Here is a 20,645-nt window from a genome sequence, read left to right as displayed (position 1 = left end):
TTTAATGTGCAATCATAAACTGCAGCTGATGGAAAGATAAGTCTGGTCTGTGTTCATTTTTTCGTGGATGCCATTTCTGTCTACTCCTCCAAGCTCTTGGTGTCTGTGGGTCAAATGTCTTAGGTGACCAGGGAGACTGGCACCACCACCGCCACTTGCTTCTGATGCCATGGGGGAATCAGTACTTTGACACAGGGGAAACTCTCTGGGAAGCCTGACTTCCCTTGGGACAGCCTAGATAACGGTGGTCCATTATTCTGTGATGGGAGGCTCACTACCCCACATTCAACCTAGTCTATTGTTGGACAAGCATTGTTAGAAAGGCCTTTCTTACTTAGGCTTCTCCAGCATCTTCCTCCTTGCAACATAACAACAACAACAACAACAAAGCAACAATGAGAGTAGCTAATGCTCACTGAGCATTTGCTAGGTGCCAGGAACTGTACTCTGGTAAAGTCAGCACCCTATCTTGGATCAATCATCCCCACTTTATAGTGTAGAAAACTGAAGAGCAGAGAGGGTGAGAGAGATACTCAAGAGCACACGGCTAGTGCATGGTAGAGCCAGGATCCAAACCCAGGTCTGCCTAAAACCAAGTCTTAACGTCTTAACCATCACATAATTCTAACTGCCATAACCTCCACTCATGGAATAGAGCCTGGCTTTCAGAGCAACACAGAATGTGAGAAGGCAACACGGATGGAACTAACATTTTGGGTATGTAGTGGGTACTTTGCTAAGTACCTGGCCTGGGTGAGCCTAATCAATCTTTTTTCTTTTCTTTTCTTTTCTTTTTCAATATATGAAGTTTATTGTCAAATTGGTTTCCATACAACTTTTTTCTGTTTTTAATTTGAGAACAGTTGACACACAATGTTACTTTGGTTTCAGGTGTACAACACAGTGATTCAACTTCTTTGTATATTACATACTATGCTCACCATAAGTGTAGCTACCATCTGTCACCATACGGCACTATTACAGTATCATTGACCATAATCTCTATTTTATTGTATTCCCGTGACTTATTCATTCCACAACTGGAAGCCTATATCTCCCACTCTCCACTCATTTTGTCCCTCCCTCCACTCCCTTCTCTCTGGTAGCCATCGGTTTATTCTCTGTATTTATAGGACTGATTTTTCTTTTTGTTTATTAGTCTGTTTTTTTTTTAAAGAATCCAAATGTGATGGAATCATATGGTATTTATCTTTCTCAGTCTGACTTACTTCACTTAGCGTAGTACTGTCTAGGTCTACCTATGTTGTTGCAAATGGCAAGATCTCATCCTTTTTTATGGCTGTGCAATGTTGCAGTGTGTCTGTGCACACACGCACACGTTTGTCCTTTCTTATCCATTTATCTTGTCTAATCCCTCTTTCACGCAATAGCCCTGTGTGCTTGAAACAAGTTACTATTTTATCCAACTGAAACCTTTTTGTCTTTGTTTTTTGTGTTACCAGGTGCAATAATTTTTAACATACGAGAGTTAGTTATATTTCCATATATGAACAATTAGATATGAAATTTAAAAAATGGTGCCATTTAAATAGCATGGAAAAATGAAACATTCAGGTATAAATCCACCAAAAGATGCAGGGATCCTGCATACTGAGAACAACACGTGGATGATAAAACAAATGAAAGTAGACCCATACAGACAGAGAGACAACCCCATATTCCTGGGCCAAAAGACTCAATACTGTTACGATGTTGATTTTCACCAAACTGATCTATAGATTCAACACAAGCCCAATCAAAACCAAGCAAGATTTCTTTCAGGTATCAACATCTGATTCTAAAATGCCATCGTACACTTATTTTTTTTTTATTTTTATTTTTTATTTATTTTTGAGAGAGAGAGAGACAGAGCATGAACGGGGGAGGGGCAGAGAGAGAGGGAGACACAGAATCGGAAGCAGGCTCCAGGCTCTGAGCCGTCAGCCCAGAGCCCGACGCGGGGCTCGAACTCATCGTATACTTATTTTTAAAGAAGGGGGGGAGGAAGCTTTCAAACCTTAACTGTCCAGAAAATGAAACCAGACACCTGTTGTCATGCTAAATATCATAATCATCTGGGTACATTTTTATATAATGTTATTCTTCTATGTCTGGCATAGCTGAATTTGAATAAAATCCTCTCCATAGCACAACTTTATTCGTAAGACATTATAAACAAAAACATGTTAAGAAACAAAAGTTTGCTCTAAAATATTAAAAGTGGAACTCAAAAAGCCCGTTTAAGAAATAACAAAAATCACCCCCGACCTTATCTTTCCTTTAATCTTTGTCCTTATTCTTCCAATTCAGATTATAAAATTTCTTACAGCTAGAAAAAGATGAATGACCTTTTTCCTGTTTGAGTCTTGTCCCATTTAGACAGTGAGTGTACTTAATGGAATAAGGGGGTGGGAACAGGTGTTTTTCTCTTCTTTTCTCCAATTATAATTTGGAACAATGGTTATATACTTTCAGGCAGTGACCGACACTGGACTTAGCTCATGGCATACTCCATCTGATCTCAGAGGGCATAGCTCCTCCCAGTTCTGCTGCCCGATCCCTGTCACAACCACCTCTCAATCCATCATGAGAGCACAGTACCAGTCACTGGTAACTCTGTTCCATGGATTTCTTTCTTCGAGTAGCCTGTGACCCTGTTCAGTTGGGTGAGACTTCATTTCCTTGCATTTAATGATACTTCCTCACTGGAGTGCCTTGAAAGTTAATAGGAGAGATCTGTATAAAAGCACTTTCTAAAGTGCAAAACACCAGTAGACATATAACATAAAATACAATAATAGCTGCAATGTACCAAGCACCAACCATGTACCAGATACAAAATTAGATGCTGTACACGTGTTGTATTATTTTATGTAATCCTTGGTAAATCCCCAAGACAACCCTCCAATTTTGGTATCATTGTCCTCCTTTGACAGATGAGGAAACACAGGCTCAGGTTAGCTTAGAAAGGGGCAGAGTCCAGGGTCACCTGGGTGGCTCAGTCAGTTGAGCGTCCGACTTCGACTCAGGTCATAATATCACAGTTCAGTTCCTGAGTTTGAGCCCCACACCAGGCAGGCCGCTGTCAGCATAGAGCCTGCGCTGGATCCTATGACTCCCTCTCACTCTCTGCCCCTCCCCCGCTCTCTCTCTAAAAAATAAATAAACATTTTTTAAAAAATGAAAGAAAGTGGCCAAGTGCAGGATTCAAACACCAATTCAGTCCATGCTCTTCTCTTTACAACATTGCTTCTAGGTACTGAGTATGGTTTTCCTCACCATTAAGAGCTAAGGCAAAAGTACTGTTTAATACCCTTAAGAGGTGAGAGATGAGATTATAAAAGTATAATTTATTGAGCAAATTGCTCCCAGCTTAGATTACTACACCTGCATAGTAATATAGTGGATGCATACACTTTGAGCCAGCCACTGATCTCCTGGAAAAACCTTACATCCCACATCTTCACAGTAGTTTTGCTGTAGAAAGCAAAGACAACACAAAAGAATAGAATGAGATCCCTTATTAAGTGTATCTGAATTTAGAGGTTTCACTAGAAGCTCTCTCTTCATCAGATGTCCAAGTCATAAATGATGTGGGAAGGCAGAATAAAGTAAAATGCAGACTATCTTAGCTTTTCTTCATTTCTAAAAACGTTCATTGTCGCTAAGCTATTTTTCAAAACAAAACAAGCCTTCTTTAATCTTAAGGCTCGATTTGGTTTATAACCTTATTAAACCACATTTTCACTCGTTACAAAGTCAAGTCTCCCCCTAAAAACTGGGTCTTTTAATACTTCTACTTAAAAACAAAAACAAAAACAAAAACAAAAACTGTGTGGTTGCCATATACCCAACAATCCCCACCCTTTTAGAATGTTTTGCCCAGTGGTTCAAAGCCATTGGAATTAAAAACTGCTCCAGAAAGAAGCTCAAACAATGTTTATTCTGATAAAAATCAGATTTCACAAGAAGTAGTACTGGGCTCCTTGAGGTTTCACTGATGAAGAGAAGGCTCATGAACCCCTATTTCCCAGGAGACAGATGATGGCTGAGGGGTCTTTACTCCTCACAGTGGTACCAACACCACTAAGAGGAATGATTGTTATGATAAATTAAATAATATTTTAAAATGTGCCTGGGTCATTTTTGCCATTTGTTAAATGGCATCTACACATTTGTGAATAGCATACAGATTGTCTACCTCAATATCTAAAGGAAGGAAACAGTGTTGGCAAATAGGGCTCTGTCTTCTTTGGACTCTGCCTTCCAAACTCGATTTCCATTAGCATAACCAAAGCTGTGTCTATTTGATGATACAGTGGGAACAAATTCCCAACTGAGGTTCTAGGTTAAGTGGCCAGAACAAGCCCTCGTGCTTATCTTCCAAATGATTATATTCCATGACCCTGGATTCTCAAGGTCTCTCAGTTGGATGGTTTTTAGCCATGGTTTCAGATTAGAGTAACCTGGTGAACTTTAAAATGTCTAGCCAACCCTTGAGACCAATGAAATCAGTTCTCCAGTCTTTATGAGTTGTGACTTATGGTACTCTCCCTACCTCGCTGCCCTCCTCAAACATACACTCTGAACTCTGTGGCCAGGAAGGAGGCGACATTCCTAATGTGACAATGGGACTGGTCACAACAGAGTGGCCCTTCTGCATTCTGAGACCTTTTCCACTTTTAAGGCAGGTTTTGGTAGTGACAGACCTGTTACTCTCCAGCTCCTATTTTAGAAATAACCACGGGTAGACCTTCTAACAACCCCAGCCTTTTTTCTGACCACTGGTCTACAAAGTCTTCTTGTGTTGAAATGATTTCGTCCACCTTCGTGACGCTGGCCAGAATCATTAACTGACTCTGACCTCTCTCACCGATATCCGCATGGACAGATGCTAGGAGGAGGCATGTCTTATCCGATTACTCAGGGAGACATTTTGTGAGTTTAAGAACCACTATCTACAATAGACCCTCTTCATTCTATTGGGCAAATTCTTCTTCCATTTAACTTACATTTGGAAGTTAGAACTTCTATCTTCCCCCAACACCCGACACCACCCACCACGGCTATGTCCCAGCTCAGCTCTGCCATTTAATAAAAGACAACCATTCCCCTGGCACAGACATTATATCATTTAATTTCTTAAGATAATCTCATGAAGTGAGCACTAAAATTCCCATTATACAGATAAGAAACAAACTCAGAACACTCAGGATTCACAGCTGCTAAGTAGTGGCACTGGGATTCACACTTTCTCCTTCCTCTTTTCTTTCCCTCTCTACTCTATTTCTTTGTTCCCAACTCATTCCCCAGCATGTAATCTATTTAGTCATACAATGTGTGCATGAGTGTGTGTGTGTGTGTGTGTGTGTGTGTGTGTGTGTGTGTATTTCTACACTTGATCTTAGCCAAAAGGCCGAGAAGCGATGTGTGTGTGTGTATTTCTAGACAGTGAGGCCAAAGAGAAATGTGGGTATCATTTCTTTGGTGAGGCACCCTCTTAAGTTGGTCCAGAGGTGTCTTTCCTCAAAGCAGATTCAGTGACTTCTTCCCTCTGCCATGTCTTCACTCTCCTCTTCCAAGTATATATAACATTATTTTATAACTTTTTAATATGTGAAAGTTGCCTTTTAAGCTGTGAGCTTCCTGAAAGAAGAGTATTTCTTTCTAAATACTTAACGCCTGGCTCGGTACTTAGCACAAAAGAACAACTGCTCAGTAAATGCTCATGAATGAAAGAATATGTCACGGAAACAGCAATGTAGATGTTATTACCCCCATTTTACAGACAAGACACTGAAGGTGGGACTCAGTCAAGTTCCTGAGGGTGCAGAGCCAGGATGCTGGGGCTCTTTCCTGCACGGCATAGGCATCCATCCAATAATACCTTGCTAAGTGCCTCCAAGCCCAACCAGACACCTAGGCACTAAGTGGGAAAGCACTTTGGAAGAGGTAAAGCTGTATATACAAACACGACATAATCATTATCATCATTATCAACACTGCAGAGCTTAACTAAAGCACTTCCTTCCATTAAAAGCACTACACTGAAACGTTTAGAAAGGCATTTTCCAGTTTGAGCCCCTCAGGATCCTATCTTTGCTACAGCCCTAGCTGAAAGCGTCGTTCCCACTCTGGGGATGCTTGCTAAAGGCAAGGGCTTTCAGAATTAAACCCATCCTGCCCTGGAGGGCCTTGAGGAGCATGGTGGTGGGCACTTCTGACCCTCGCTCTCTCCTCTGGCTGGTCCAGCAAAAGCTACAGTCACTTTTGTGATGCACAGTGAGCTCCCCCAGGCGAGAGCTATGCATGGTGATGCCCACAGCCCAAAGAAGAGCAAATGCCTGTGAATGAATGAGTGCCCAAGGATGAAGTTTTTAGAGTTTACTTATCATCAGCAGGCAACAAGTGGTGACCCCAATTAGTTGGTACACAGAGGGTCCACAGGCAATGATACGTGCACGTGCAGGGGAGGGGCATGCCACATACTCAAATCCACTTGTCTCCAGTGGACAAATGGAAGAGAAGCCAATGGAAATGTAGCAGACTGTGTTCCTTGAGAATTGGACTCTGAGACAGAGACTGACAGGCAGGAGATGAATTAGGAGGCGCTTCTGGGGTCAACATCTATGGGAGGGAAAGGAAAAGACAGGTGAGGGAAGGGAAGGGAAAGAGTGGGTGGAAGGGGAACTTGGTGATGCATGGGAAATGAAGACTTAAGGCAACCCCATGGGAAGCTCTGAAGCTGGGGTGACTCTCACACCCCTGTATTGAATAGCTACTGGACGACCTTGGATGAAGCAGCTCTGAAGGAAAAATGATCCCAAAAGGGGCTGTCAGCCAAGAGTTGTCTACCAGCAGTAATTCTGGTCACTAAGGGAGTAAGTCTTTCATTCTTTAAAAAACAATTTTTTTAATTAAAAATTGAAGTATATAGTATTATATTAGTTTCAGGTATGCAACATAATAATTCAACAATTCTATACATTTCTCACTGTTCACCAAGGTAAGTGTACTCTTAATCCCCTTTATCTATTTCATCCATCCCCACCACCACCTCGTCTCTGGTAACCAGTGGTTTGTTCTCTGTATTCAGGAAGTTTTTTTTGTTGGTGGTCTCTTTTTTTCTGTTTTGTTTCTTAAGTTTCACATGAGTGAAATCATATGGTATTTGTCTTTCTTCAGATAATTTATTTCACTTAGCATTACACCTTCTAGATCTATCCATGTTGTTGCAAATGGCAAGATCTCATTCTTTTTTATGGCTGAGTAATATTCCATTTTATATACATATACGTTTTATACCCTCCCCCCCACACACATACACTTCCACAACCTCTTTATCCATTTTTCCAAAGAAGACACACAGACACGTACAAAGATGCTCCACATCACTCATCATCAGGGAAATGCAAATCAAACCCACAATAAGGTATCACTTTACACCCGTCAGAATGGCTAAAATAAAAAACACAAGAAACAACAAGTGTTGGTGAGGATGTGGAGAAAAAGGAACCCTCGTGTATTATTGGTGGCAATGCGAACTCGGGCAGCCACTGTGGAAAACAGTATGGATGTGCCTCAAAAAATAAAAAAATAGAACTACCCTCTGCTCTTATAATCACACTACGGGATATCCACCCAAAGTCCTTCATTCGTGAAGGGAGCTGTGAGTAGCACATCGTAACTTTCTCCACGAGAACTTCTCTTTCCAACCACATTTTGGTATGTCACTGCTTTCTGTCAGCAGTATTCCCCATACTCCTGTTTACCTGCTTTACAAAGTTCAAATGCATTTACAGAACAGAAGCAGAATCACAGGCAGACCTTTCCAAGCCTCAAGGCATCACTAAAACCTAGTTGGGTTTTAAAACTTAAAGTATAAACTTAAAACTGAAGTATGCACATCTTCTATCTTCTTTGGAGGAGAAATGCTCATTTGTATCTTCCCTGATTAAGTTGACAGAGCCTCTGACTTATAGATTTGCTCTGTTTGGTATTTATGACTGATGTGTTTAGACTCTAATTCAATAGAGTGAACAATAAAGCATCCATTCAGTTGCAATCCCTATCCAAATCTATCTGTGCACATGATCTAGCCCACTGCATTTATATCTATCTTGTTGTGGCAGTATTCATTAATTTTATGCATTTATAATTGTGAAATGCAAGTACAACATTTCTAAACCTAAAACCAATATAAAATTACAAAAATACGTCTGATCCGAAAGACACCCCCCCCGTCACCATACGCCAAAAATGTATGAAGATGGATACTATCTTCACGAGAATGGAAAAGCATAATTCAATGGGAGAGAAAACAAAATGGGGGTAGCAACCTCACACATACACCCACCTGGGTGCACTCATTCAAGTAATCGACACAGTCTGATGATGTCTGATTTGTTCTGGGCTCCAAGTTAGTCATCAGGAAATGAAAGATGAGTAACACACAGTCCTTGTCAACAAGGAGACAGACGTGCAAATACACCACGGGCAGAATAACCTAAGAATTGTTCGTGAATGAGTGAGTCAGGGGACAAAGGAATGAAGGCTGGATGCAACAACAAAGGTGAGGACACGAATACGGTCTGCCTAAATACGAATGGCAATTTCCCCCTTCAGTTGGAATTTTCCAGGCACAGAGGGTGGCTAGGCATCCCAGGAAGAGGGCGAAGTGCAAAGGTGTGATACTGAGAAAGGGAAAGTTGTATCAGGGTGATGTAAGGGTGTCAGGAGAAAAGCTGCTCTCAAAGTAGGCATGCAAAATAAGAACTTGAGGTGTGTGCTAAGATGCAGATTCCCAGGCTGCACTTTCAAAGGGACTGAGCTGCTCCAGGGGGGTTGAGGGGGAGGAATCAGTTCTCACCAAAGTCCTCCCCTTGGCTGCACAGCAACATGGCTGCCATCTCTGCCTGGCCCTCATGGTGACACCTTCCCCTTCCGCTTGTCAACATGTCTGCTGTCAGCTTTTGGTAATTGATACTTATCATCTCTAAATTGTTTCCTTCAATTCCTATCTTTTCTTCATTTTTATTTGAAGTGGCTGATGAATTACATAAAAAGATTTTTGAGTATCTCTTGATATAATCATTTTAAATTCCTCTTTACATGTACTGAGGCAACAATACTTGATTTGCAACAGCCTATGATGTGAAAAAGTGTATGCACTGACCAACGGAGGTGATTTCTTACTTTGGTTGAAGATCTACTACATAATAAGCATTTTATTATGTCCTTGAATCCTTGAAAGATCTCTGCGAGGTACCCATTTTTAGTCCCCACTTTACATCTTAGTCAACTGAGACCCAGAGGCTGCACAGGAGCAGAGGTTGCCTTAAAGATAGAGAAGCAAGGAAGGGAAAGGGTCTGGAGGTAGCTAAAAATTGTTGCCATTTATTTTCTTTTTGAGAACAGACCATCTCCCTGTTGACTTCAGCTGTTATGGCTTTTAATATCATCTTGCTCTTCTCATTCACATGAGGAAAACCAGAAAGAACAAGAAATATTCTTAAGACACATTTGCCCCTTCCTGCCCATGATACCAAGTAATTACAGTGAGAGTTCAGAGAAAAGCACCATTCCCGTGGGTGGAGAGAATCAGGGAAGACTTCCTGTAGGAAGCACTGTTAGATCTGGACCTTGAAGGGTAGATGTAGGATTCAAATATGCTGGAATGGGGAAAGATGGGAAGGATATGGGAACTCAAGAGTTCCAGAGTCTCTGCAGACAAGGCCCAGCCCAGGTCACTGTTTTCTGTCTCCATGACACGTGTACAGGCATTTACCTAAGGCTAAGTGGAACAGTTAAGTGCTCTCTCTCTGCTGGAACAGTTGGTAAACAACTTAGTGCTTTTTCAAGAACTGCTACACTAAAATGTCTCTGTTTGAAACAATTACAGTGCCCATCACACACCTTGAGATAAATTAATCTGTGAACACATTCCAACTCTTAATATCCTTTTAAAAAGCAGACACTGAAGTGGTTGGGAGCTTCTTTACTATAGGGAAAAGCAAAAAGGCATTCTAGAGAGGCATTTCGGTTAGCTTGGAATGTAAGGAATCATAGCTGCTACTTTGTAGTAGCCACTCTACGTATACCCTCTCACCAGCCCTGGCAAAAACACAAAAACCTGGGGAGTTAACATTGTTATCACCACTTTGCAGATGAAGAAACTGAGGCTCAGAGTGGTTCCATGTATGTTCAAGGTCTGAACAGTCTGACATAGAATCGGGATCTAGGTCTGACAACAAAACTCACATTATCTCCCTATTTTTTAGCATGTGCTGGACAATGAAGGGCCCCATTATAGACTCTTCTCTGTCCTTAGGTCTCGGTTCCTTTGGTCTACAGCTCTGTTTATCCTGGTCATTATCAGCACTCTGTTGGTCCCTCTTCACTCTAATCCCCTGGCTACTTCTGATCTGGCAGCCCAGTGCTCTCAGCTCTGACCAGCTGGCAAATACCCAGGATGGCAAAGACAGAAGTGCCTCAAGGGTGTCCCTGTCAGCCAGGAATAGCTACCACTTCTTGTCCCTAGCAAGGTACTGATGTCCATGAACAGAACTGAGGTTCTCCAGGCAGGTTGAAAGCACCCACTTGGGGTCGACACCTAAGAATGGAGTTCTGAATCTGGAAATCACGGGTGTCAGCATTTCCTTTTTGTTCCCTTTTCTCCACCTACATTCATCTCTCCATCCTACAGTCTCACAGAACCTGTCGTGCCTCCCCTCTGAGGCTGCTCCCTATCCCCACTTTGCCTCCAGACCTTCCCTTCCAGACGTGCCCTCCCCCTAACCACCCACCCCCCACCAGCATCTTCAGCCTCTTCCTCTGCACAGACTCCTCTACTTCGTTGTATACAAGTGCCCAGGACTTTCTCACCCTTCAAGTAGCCACTCTCATGTTCCTCCTCTGCTTTAGGGTCTGGTGGTTAAAAAGAAGTATCCTCCTCCTCATGGGCTCTAGGCTGGCTTTGTCCCTCAACCCACCCCATGACCTGCACAAATGACTGCTGATGCTCAGATGTCTGGGACACGCTCACGTTCTCCACTGCCATCTCTCTGCATCTCTACTGTCAAATCTTCCTTCTGCAACGGACTTGGTTCTTAAAGCTTTGCTCCTACCTCTCTGTCTGCCTTTCCAGTTCTCCTCCTCTGAATCTTCAACCACGTTCAGTTCCCCAGCTGGCATGAGCTTCACACGCTAAGATCTGTAACTTAGGGGGCACCTGGGTGGCTCGGTCAGTCGAGTGTCTGACTGCACTCAGGTCATGATCTCATGGTTCGTGATTTGAGCCCCACATCAGGCTCATTACTGTCAGTGCGGAGCCCGCTTTGGGATCCTCTGTCCCCCTCTCTCTCTGCCACTCCCCTGCTCGTGTGCACTCTCTTGCTCTCTCTCTCTCTCTCAGAAATAAACATTAAATAAATCTGTGACTTAGAACTCTAAGTTTGCACAACTGCACAACTGTTTATCACTGCACCTCGAAGTACAAGTACTTGCTAGTCTGTCTCCTATACTCTTGCACTGTGCATCTTGGATTCTGCCACATTACCCAGCACAGTGCCTGGCATGAAGTGGGCATCCAAAGACAGTGCTATGCACACTGTCTAACAGACGGAGGAGGTGAGGTGCCCAGAGACAGGGACGGGTCATCGCATGCCTGTAACTACTGTGGAACACTGGTGCCAGAAGAACCTCTCGAAGGCCAGAGGAGCTCCCAGGGGCCACCACTACTTTCCTGACCCCTTATGGTTTCTACAAAAGGAAATAAAGAATACTAACATTTCATTAGTGCCAACTTTGTGCGAGGCACTTTATAAAATCCCTCATTCCCTGAGTTAGGCACTGTTACCCCCATTTTAGAGTTAAGAGAAATAAGGCTCCAGGAGTTCTGAGGATTTCCTCAAGGATTCATAACTGGTGTGTGACAAAGATGTGGCTTGAACCCAGAGCTGCATGATTCCTGAAGCTCATTCTCTTCACCACAGCAACAACACCTCATATCATTTTAACCCCTGTGCCTTTCCAGATGCGGTTCCCCTCTGTTTAGAATTCTTGTTTCTTCAGGAGTGGGCAAATCCATCTCTACAAACACTGGTAACTATCCCCTGCCCCATTAAAAAATTAGTCACCTGAGTAAATGCCTCTATAGGACAGTACATATAGGTGCGTCTCAGCCAACATTTCAAGCATTTGATTTTACACTAGTCCCCAGACAGGCTTGAACACTAGGAAGGTAGCGTTCAAAGTCCTGGCCATCTCTCCATCCACAGTGTCTGGAACATAATGAACATGTTCAATGCATGTTTGCCAGATGAGTGAATGAACAAACAAAACAGGTTCTCCGGTACTTTCAGTGTTGATGGTGGGGTCCATCGGTTCCTATAGAACATGATGGTGGTGGCACCAGAATCTTATTTACTCAGTGCCTAGCCTGTTGACCTTAGACCGAAACACTGAGCAGAGTGGGTGGGAGAGCCTTTTGCTGGCTAAATCTGCGTCTGTGAAGGCTTCAGCAGATGGTCACTAACAGGCATGGCCTCTCTCGTAAGGCGGGGTATGCCGGGGTAGAGCTAGACGTGGAATGATGGACAATACACTTTGCCAGAAGCCAGACATTCTGAGTTTTAATCCCACTGGATGTGTGATTTCACACACTTCTCTGGACCTCAATGTTCAAACACTGGAAATGCATATTAAGGATATGGGGTTACTTCAGTGGTTTTCTTAACTTTTCATACCAAGGATCTATTCGTGTAGTTTTTCTTTCTCTTTACCTTCATGTTTTCAAAATGTCTGATTTAATAATGAGAAAAATCATCATTTTTATTTAGAAAGTGCAAAAAAATTGACAGGCAACAGCCCACACATAACTACCAACAAAATGCATTGATAACAGGAGATAACTATTGCCAAACACCAGACTGAGATAATTCCAGCCCAAAGACCTCGGATGTTTCTGTCACCTATGAAGCTGGTTCTAGGTAAAGTCCCATTTCCCTGTAGACTTGATGAAATAGTGGAAACAGCCAATGAATTTCTCTCTAACCTTTGAGCCCCTTAAGGCGACACATTCCCCAAGTAGACATAAATGGGCTCTGAAGTTGCTGAGATCTGTGATTCTGTTTTATGTCTGCAAGTCCTGCAGGGGGATTAGGTTGACCTCTTCTTGAAATTTGGGGATTTCTAACTATAAAACGACACTGCCAAAGGAGAAACAGCCCTTCACAGCTCCAAACAAAGGCGGGGGGGACGGGGAGGGAGGAGTCCAAGATGGAAGAAACATAACAGACATCAACAATGCAACAATGACAGTGCATTTTCAAATGGAAAACATCTATGGGAAATAAAAACTTTGGGGCTACAGATGACTTAGACAGAAGTGAGTATGAGAAACCAACAGACACTTGGTTGGTGCAGGAAATGCATGCTACAGGTTCCCTTACAGGGCACGAAGCAAAGTTTCCCCGGGTCGATACTTACAAGTAATAGGAGTAGGAATAAGCATTTCTTCTATATATTGATGGGCAGTCAGATGAAGGAAATGTCCAAAAAAGGGGAAAAAGAAAAGACAAACAAACAAGAATTAGATTTATATGAAATCTTGATTCTTAGAAATGCACATAGTATTTCAGCATCCCAAAGTTCAAGGAGATGCAAGTTTCTCTTCTAATCATCTTTGCTGAGAATCAAATACTTCCAGTGGCAGAAGGAATGAGAGAGACCTCTCTTATGATGGAGAAACTCACTACTCATGCAGAGAAAGCCACATCTAATGTTGGCTGTTTTAATTGTTTATAAGTCCTTTTCTATAGTCAGTCAAAACTAGCCTCCTTGTAATTACGACTTTTTGGTCCTGGGTCATATTTCTGTGGCCTTCTAGAACTACTCTACCACTCTTCACATGACAGTTCCCTTAAGATCTAAGGAAAGCCATAATGACTTTATGTTCTCTGTTTCAGGTCAAACTGCATCAGAACCTATTTAAATAAGTCAGGTAAGGTCTTGCCAAAAGCAAGGTAATCAGGTAGCAGCATTCAAGATGGCTCCCCCCCCAAAAAAAAGATGGCTCCCCAATGATCCACGCTTCCCAGTATGCATGCCCATGTGTAGTTCTTTCCCACACTGAAGCAGGAATGGCCCTATGTGACCAAAAGAATGTGGTAAGAATTACATTCTGGGACTTTCTAGGATAGATGAGGAAGAAGACTTGTAGCTCTGCCTGGGTATTTTGAACTCTGAGTTCGAACTCTGACTCTCCATGTAAGAAGTCTAAGTATCTTGAGGTAGCCATGCTGAAAAGATCCTGTGGAGAGACCCTAAAACTGTATGAAGAGAGATATCCAGCTAGCCCTCACCAGTTGGATTATGTCGATTGAGACCCTTGGTATCATGGAACAAAACAAGTCATTCCTTTTAAGCCTTAACCAGACCATAGATTCATAAGAAATATAAGTCACTAAAATTCAAGTTTGTTACCTATCAGTAGATAACCGGAACAAAATTCAAACTTCATCATTAAAAAGCACTGGACGAAGAGAAAGGAATTCCAACTTTCAATCTAAATAGACTACAACCTTAAAAAATTCTCTGTGCCTTTATTTCCTTATCTGATCCTCAGATGAGCTGAACCAGACCATTAGTTTTAAAAACTGTGTGTGCAGGATCCTGGGGGCTCTATACAGTAGCCTCATTGAAATGGGATGGGGGAAACTGAGCAGGTAGGATTGCTTATCCATGAAAGCCAGCAAGCACTTCTTCTCCATTTTTACCTCTTTTATAAATTGGGAGTTTCATTTAAAATGTCACATGACTAAGAATTCCACTCTCCAAAAGAATGTTTGAAAAATCACTACCTGCAATCTCTTTCTGATGTCCCTTCTAGCTCTTGGCTTCTGAATAATAAAAATCTCAAACAAGTCCATGATATTCCCTTTGTTATAACTTTTTGTATTTTGTAGGAAAATAAATAGGAATGCTTTTATCTTACAGACTTAGCCGCACTGACAATAAGTGAAACATTTGTGGATTGAGAAAAATTGCTGATAATTAAGGTCCCCAAATATCCATCTGAATAGGCAAGAAAAGTTCCCTTCCCTCTTGAGTTATTTGGTTAATTGCAAGTGTTATCCGGTTTGCTTGGCACAGGAAGATACAGTTTTATATCTGCAGGGTGGGAACATGTCCTCAGAGCCTCAAATTTCTCCCTCTCAAGTTCGAAGTGGCCAAAGCCTCTAAGCAGGGTGACCTCTAGGCAGGCGATCTCTAGGCTTTCTCTTATTTATCAGGAGAGCCCAACTCCAGCTACAGAAGATAAGTGACTCTGAGAGCTAAGAAGTCATGGCAGAAAAGCAGCTCCATGCCTGCTTGTGAAGCTGGGCTGGGGAAAATGAGCCACATTGCAGCAAGATCTGTTCACTCATAAAACTGTTCAGTGTCTTGGGTCAGATGAACAGGGACCCTAGATGATGAAAGGGTTGAAGAATTCCCTGCCGTGATGGGTGGGAGTGGAAGAGCCCATGTAAGTCACCAAATCCCTCCCACCAACCATACAGGTTCATGCTGTAAGGAGATCATTCCTCTCCTTCATTGCTGGCTCTGTGGTCCCGTGACTGGAAATTTGATTCCTTGGGGAAGAAAGTGCAGGATCCATTTGATGAAGACTTCTAGACATGTATGTTCCCCATTCTGTCAAGAATAAGCAGGCTGAGAATCGAGAGCGCAGTGTTCTGATCCCAGAACTTTCACTTCCTCACTGTGACATTCTGGGCAATGTTCCTCCCCCTGGCCCTGTGTTTCCTGATCCATGTACCATGGTGAATGGCATGGATGACTGCCAGCCTAAACATCTTTGTGGAGTGGAAATGTGATGTCTTAGCATCCCAGCACCACCACTTGCTAACTACATGTCTTTGATAAGTCACTATTTAGGTATCTCTGAGTCTCAGTTTTTCCATGTCAAAGTTGGGAGTGATAATTACCTATTCCCAAAAGTGGGCATTAATATTAGATTAATCTAAATCATATTCAGATTATATATGATATATAATATATAAAGTATTTTAAGTAAATTATATTAAGCTAAACACCTGACATTATGAATGCTCAGTAAAGGGGAATTTATGCCCCCACCTTATCCATACATATAAGGTTTGCTGCTTCTCACTCCGGTAACCAGGAACAAAGTGTTCACCTCTTTAGGAATATTTAAAATAGTATTAAAAGAAGAGAAAATACTTACGTAGCACTTACTATGTGTCAGGCATTGTTCTAGGCTCTCAAATATTAACTCATGTATTCCTCACAACCACCATGACAGGTGGGTATTATTATCAGCCACAGATGAAGAAACTGAGGCAGAGAAGGTTAAGTAACATGCTTAAGATCTTGCAGCTAGTAACTGGACTTGATAGCAATGAGGCTCTAAAGCTGGACAACAACATGGGTCTAAGCCCACGTACTTGACCACCAGCCTATGCTGCCTATATGAAGGAAGAAACAGGTGTATGTTGAGCAGCACAGTGGGTCTGGCATTGATATGACACATGCCTTAAATCTTTTAATCCTCCCCATAACCCCATGGAGCAGGCATTATGTTTCTCATTTTTGGTTGAGGTATCTGAGGCTCTAAGGGGTCACTCCTCACTCATAGTGAGGATCCTACTGCTGTTGTGCAGTTTGGGGCCAATGGCAAGGCCTCCATCCTGAGCCAGATTTCCTCATCATCAGCAGCCCCAGGCTGTGCTCTTGGGCCCCAGGCTGCACTCAATATTCTGGACCTTCTGGGCTTCTCTGCTTCCAACCTTCAGGATTTACCTATGGTTGGGCCACCTCCTCAGGACAACACACTTCCCTATCTTCAAACCACCTCTTCAAAGTAGCTTTTCTGAGTTATCCTGGTTGTCATCAAAAGCCAGTGCTATCCCTGACCCAGCTTTAAGGCAACTCCAGATTAAGAGCAACTGACAAACTTCTATTAATTGAGTATCTTTTCCCAATTACATTGCAAAGTCTTCCAGGGCAAGGATTATAGTTCTTTTCTGTGTGGCCAAAACACAGTATACATGTGTGTTTTCTCTGAGGCTTGAAGAAGTTTTACTGAAGGTCTAAATTCACAAGGATACAGTGATATTGTAAGTAACAGATTGCCTGAGACCAAAAATCCTGAGCAGGAAGACAGCTGTGCTTAGGAAAAAAAAAAAAAAAAAACCAAAAACAACTCCAAACTTAATAAATCACATATTACACAATCTTCTTTTCAGCTGGCTGACAAAACTGATGCGAGGCACAACTTTCCTTTGTTCCATACTAAACAGGACCGAGCTGTCCATTTAACCATCCATTTGATCATCTACCTATCCATCTAGCTCATAAACCTACCCATCCACCCTTCTACCCATCCATGTATCCATCTATGCATGCATCCAACCACCCATCCCTCCACCCATCTAACCATCCATCCATCTACCCACTTAGCAATTTATCCACCCACTTATCCATCTAGCCCATAAACCCACACACTCATCTATTCATCCATCCACTCATCTTCCCTTTAATCCAACAATCCATCTATCATCTACTCGTCCATCTTTCCATCATCAACTCAGCAAAAACTTCTCAAGGGCCTACTACGTGTGCCTGCTCCCTGCTAAGTACCAGAGATAGAAAGACAAATGAGATCTTGATCCAGCCCAAATGTCTGATGAGAGAGCCAGATAAGGAGCTTATAAAACAAATAATAAGAGCTACCACTTAAACAGCAGGAGGTCACTTATGTGCCAGGTACTGATCTAGTACATTATGTGGACTATTTTATTTAATCCTCACTATGAAGCACTATTATCCTTGTTTTGAGGATGAGGAAAGTGAAGCTTAGATAACTTGCTCAAGTTTACATAGTTGAGTATGGGATGAGAATCCAAGCAGTCTGACTTTAGGAGCCTCCATTAATAACCACTAGGCTCTAGTGTCTTCTGGAGTGATAAATGGTATTATGGCAACACAGGGAGCAGTGGGACCATATTCAGGGGGGAAGGGTGGGGAGGGGGACAGATAAGGTGGCCTAGAGTCTATGATGCTTGAGTTATAAAGTCAAGGAGCATTTAGATGGAGTAGGAGGAAGGGTATTTCCAGGAAGATGGAACTGTTTATAGAATGGTTAGGTCAGTTAGCAAGGTGAGAATGTCAAAATGTTGGCAGGTCTTAGTTCCCAAAGAGCTTATGGAGCTCAGTCTCAACACCATTGGGCATAGGAAGTACCAGTGACCAAATATTTTTCTAGATGAATGATTCTGGCAGAACTGTGAGAATAAAGTTGTAGGGGAGAGGGACTGGGGTCATGAATGCTGCTGCAGAGGTCAAAGCAAGAGATGTTGGGGGCCTATCTCGTAATGGCCATGGGGAAGGAGATGTGAAAGTGAAAGTAGGTGATTAAATGTGAGCATACTGAAGAGGACCTCCAAGTTTCTGGCCTGAGTGGCTACGTAGGGAGTGCAAACAGAAGGATTCACTTTTCAGTGGATGGAGCAAGGAGCTGTTTAGAATGGGGTGGACAAAACAGCATGACATCCTTAATTTGGGCTGTTCATCCACTGCAACGAACCACTCAAAATCATGACTTACAGTTCAGCATCTCAGCAAGTCCTATTTTATATTTCATTCAGGCTAGACATTCAGGTGTTTAAGAGTGTCATATCCATTATCAGACGGGCCAAGTTTGAGACCCAGCTCTGCCACTTATTAGCTATGTGATTTGGGGTACTTTCCTTCAATTCCACATTTCAGCTTTGTGATCTGCAGCACACTATAATCTCATAGTGGTACAGTCTCTTTTGGCTGACCCACAAGTTCCCTTTCCCTATTGACTCACTCTTTTCCCCCCCCCCCCTTGATAGACAGTGTGTTCCCTGAAGGCTCAGATCATGCTATATCTTTCCTATGCTGCCCTTTTAGTCTTACGCCCTCACCACAGGACTGGACTTATTCTTGGTGCTCCATGTTGATATTTAGGTCTATGTCCTGAGTGAAGCTTTCCTGCCCAAGGGATGGAGTGTTAATTCTGGGCCCCATCTGTTCTAATTTCACCAGACTCCTCCATTCAACACGTTTTTAGGGAATCCCCAGTATCCACATGGCACATTTGTGATAAGGATGAATCAGAATAGACAGCTGATGGTTTAGTAAAGAAGATAAGACATGAATACAAATGACAAATATAACAGGATACAATATGGATCCTCACAGAGGGGATCCAGATGGTGAAGAGATTGTGTCTAGATTGGAGGTCAGGAAGGGTTTACTGGAGAAGGCAGCTTTTGAATTAGATCTTAAACAGGGGTAGAATGTGGTCACATGGAACTAAGGTACACAGGTATTGAATGAGGAGGAAGCTTCACAAGCAAGGGTATAACAGTAGAATAAGACTTTAGGAAATGTTCCAGAGTTACTGTGAGCAGGGGGACAGCGCAGCTTGACAAAATTCTCCAGATGTCCTAAAGCATGTGCTTCTTTTCTCATCTCTACCCCAGGAACTATTGTTATAAGGCAGGAGAAGCCATCAAGGGATTTTAGACAGCAGGTTTGGGAGTACAAGTTTCCTTTCTGAAATGTTACTTTGGCTGCATTGTGGAGGATGGGTTGGAGGGGCGGGGCTGGGGAGGAGACTCATACAATAGAGCTATGGGGGCCTCCACCAGGGAAGGGGCAGTGCAGGGAGTGAGGAGAGAGTGTGACCAAGAGAAGGTAAAGATGCGGGTTCAGAAGTATCAGGGCGAAGCAACCCTATCAGTTTGGCTGATGGAGTGAGAGGGAGTGCCTGCCACTGAGATGGGGACACAGGACTGTGAGCAGGTAGGTGGACAGGTGATGATTTGGGCTTTGACCATGAAAACCTTGAGGGGTTTTCAAGGCAGATGTCCAGAGGCAGATGATATAGGGTGAGAAAAGGCTAAAGCAGAAGATCCTGCCCTCTCAGGTCATTTTCACCTTGAGGCCAGCAAAATGACAACCACCACATGGCTAAATTCACACCTGAAGACCTGTGTACATGGTACAGTGGCTACATGCAGGGGAGTATCAATGCATCTTTCTGGGGTTGGGGGCTTGTGGGAAGACTCACGTTAGAGGTATTAGTTGGGAGTCCTACTTGGAAGAACTTGGGGCTGAGGGTTAGAGAGTGACAGGAAACTTGTAGGTGAACACAAACACCTGACATTTGATTCAGGGACACAATATGCATTACAGCAGAGAGCAGTAGAAAATGACCCCTGAACCTGGGTTGCCAGCTTCCTATTTCAGGATTCACTTACTTTCTACCAGTCTGCGTGGACTAATAGAATAGAAGGTAACAGCATTCAGTTAACTCTCTGGAGTCACAGAGCCTGGTTTTGTATTTCAACTGTACCCAAAACCTTGGGCAACTTATAAACCTTTTTGAACTTCAGTTTCCTCTTCTCAAACAAAGGTGTACCAATGTCCTATCCTACCATGATTATTTGTAGTATTAAAATCACAATATGGTGACAGTTTAAATGGAAAATAAACAAATTAGCTTAGATGATATGTACTGATTGCAGTACTGTTCTTCGCATATTAGCATAGGAGCTGGCTTGGTACAGGTGATGGTCATGTGTGAGATGAAT

The 20,645-nt window shown here is 42.7% G+C and overlaps 1 protein-coding gene across 1 annotated transcript in view; it reads right to left on the bottom strand.

The window, feature by feature from the left end:
- Positions 1-20,645, bottom strand: part of PTPRT (protein tyrosine phosphatase receptor type T) — a 795,219-nt gene that overhangs the window by 146,419 nt on the left and 628,155 nt on the right. The window contains exon 17 of the mRNA XM_047852741.1: positions 13,490-13,518. Coding sequence (XP_047708697.1) covers positions 13,490-13,518 — 29 coding nt within the window. The remainder of the gene's footprint in view (positions 1-13,489; positions 13,519-20,645) is intronic.

This window comes from Prionailurus viverrinus, chromosome A3 (assembly GCF_022837055.1).
Source record: "Prionailurus viverrinus isolate Anna chromosome A3, UM_Priviv_1.0, whole genome shotgun sequence".
Taxonomy (NCBI): Eukaryota; Metazoa; Chordata; class Mammalia; order Carnivora; family Felidae; genus Prionailurus; species Prionailurus viverrinus.
This window is presented reverse-complemented; position numbering and strand designations above follow the sequence as displayed.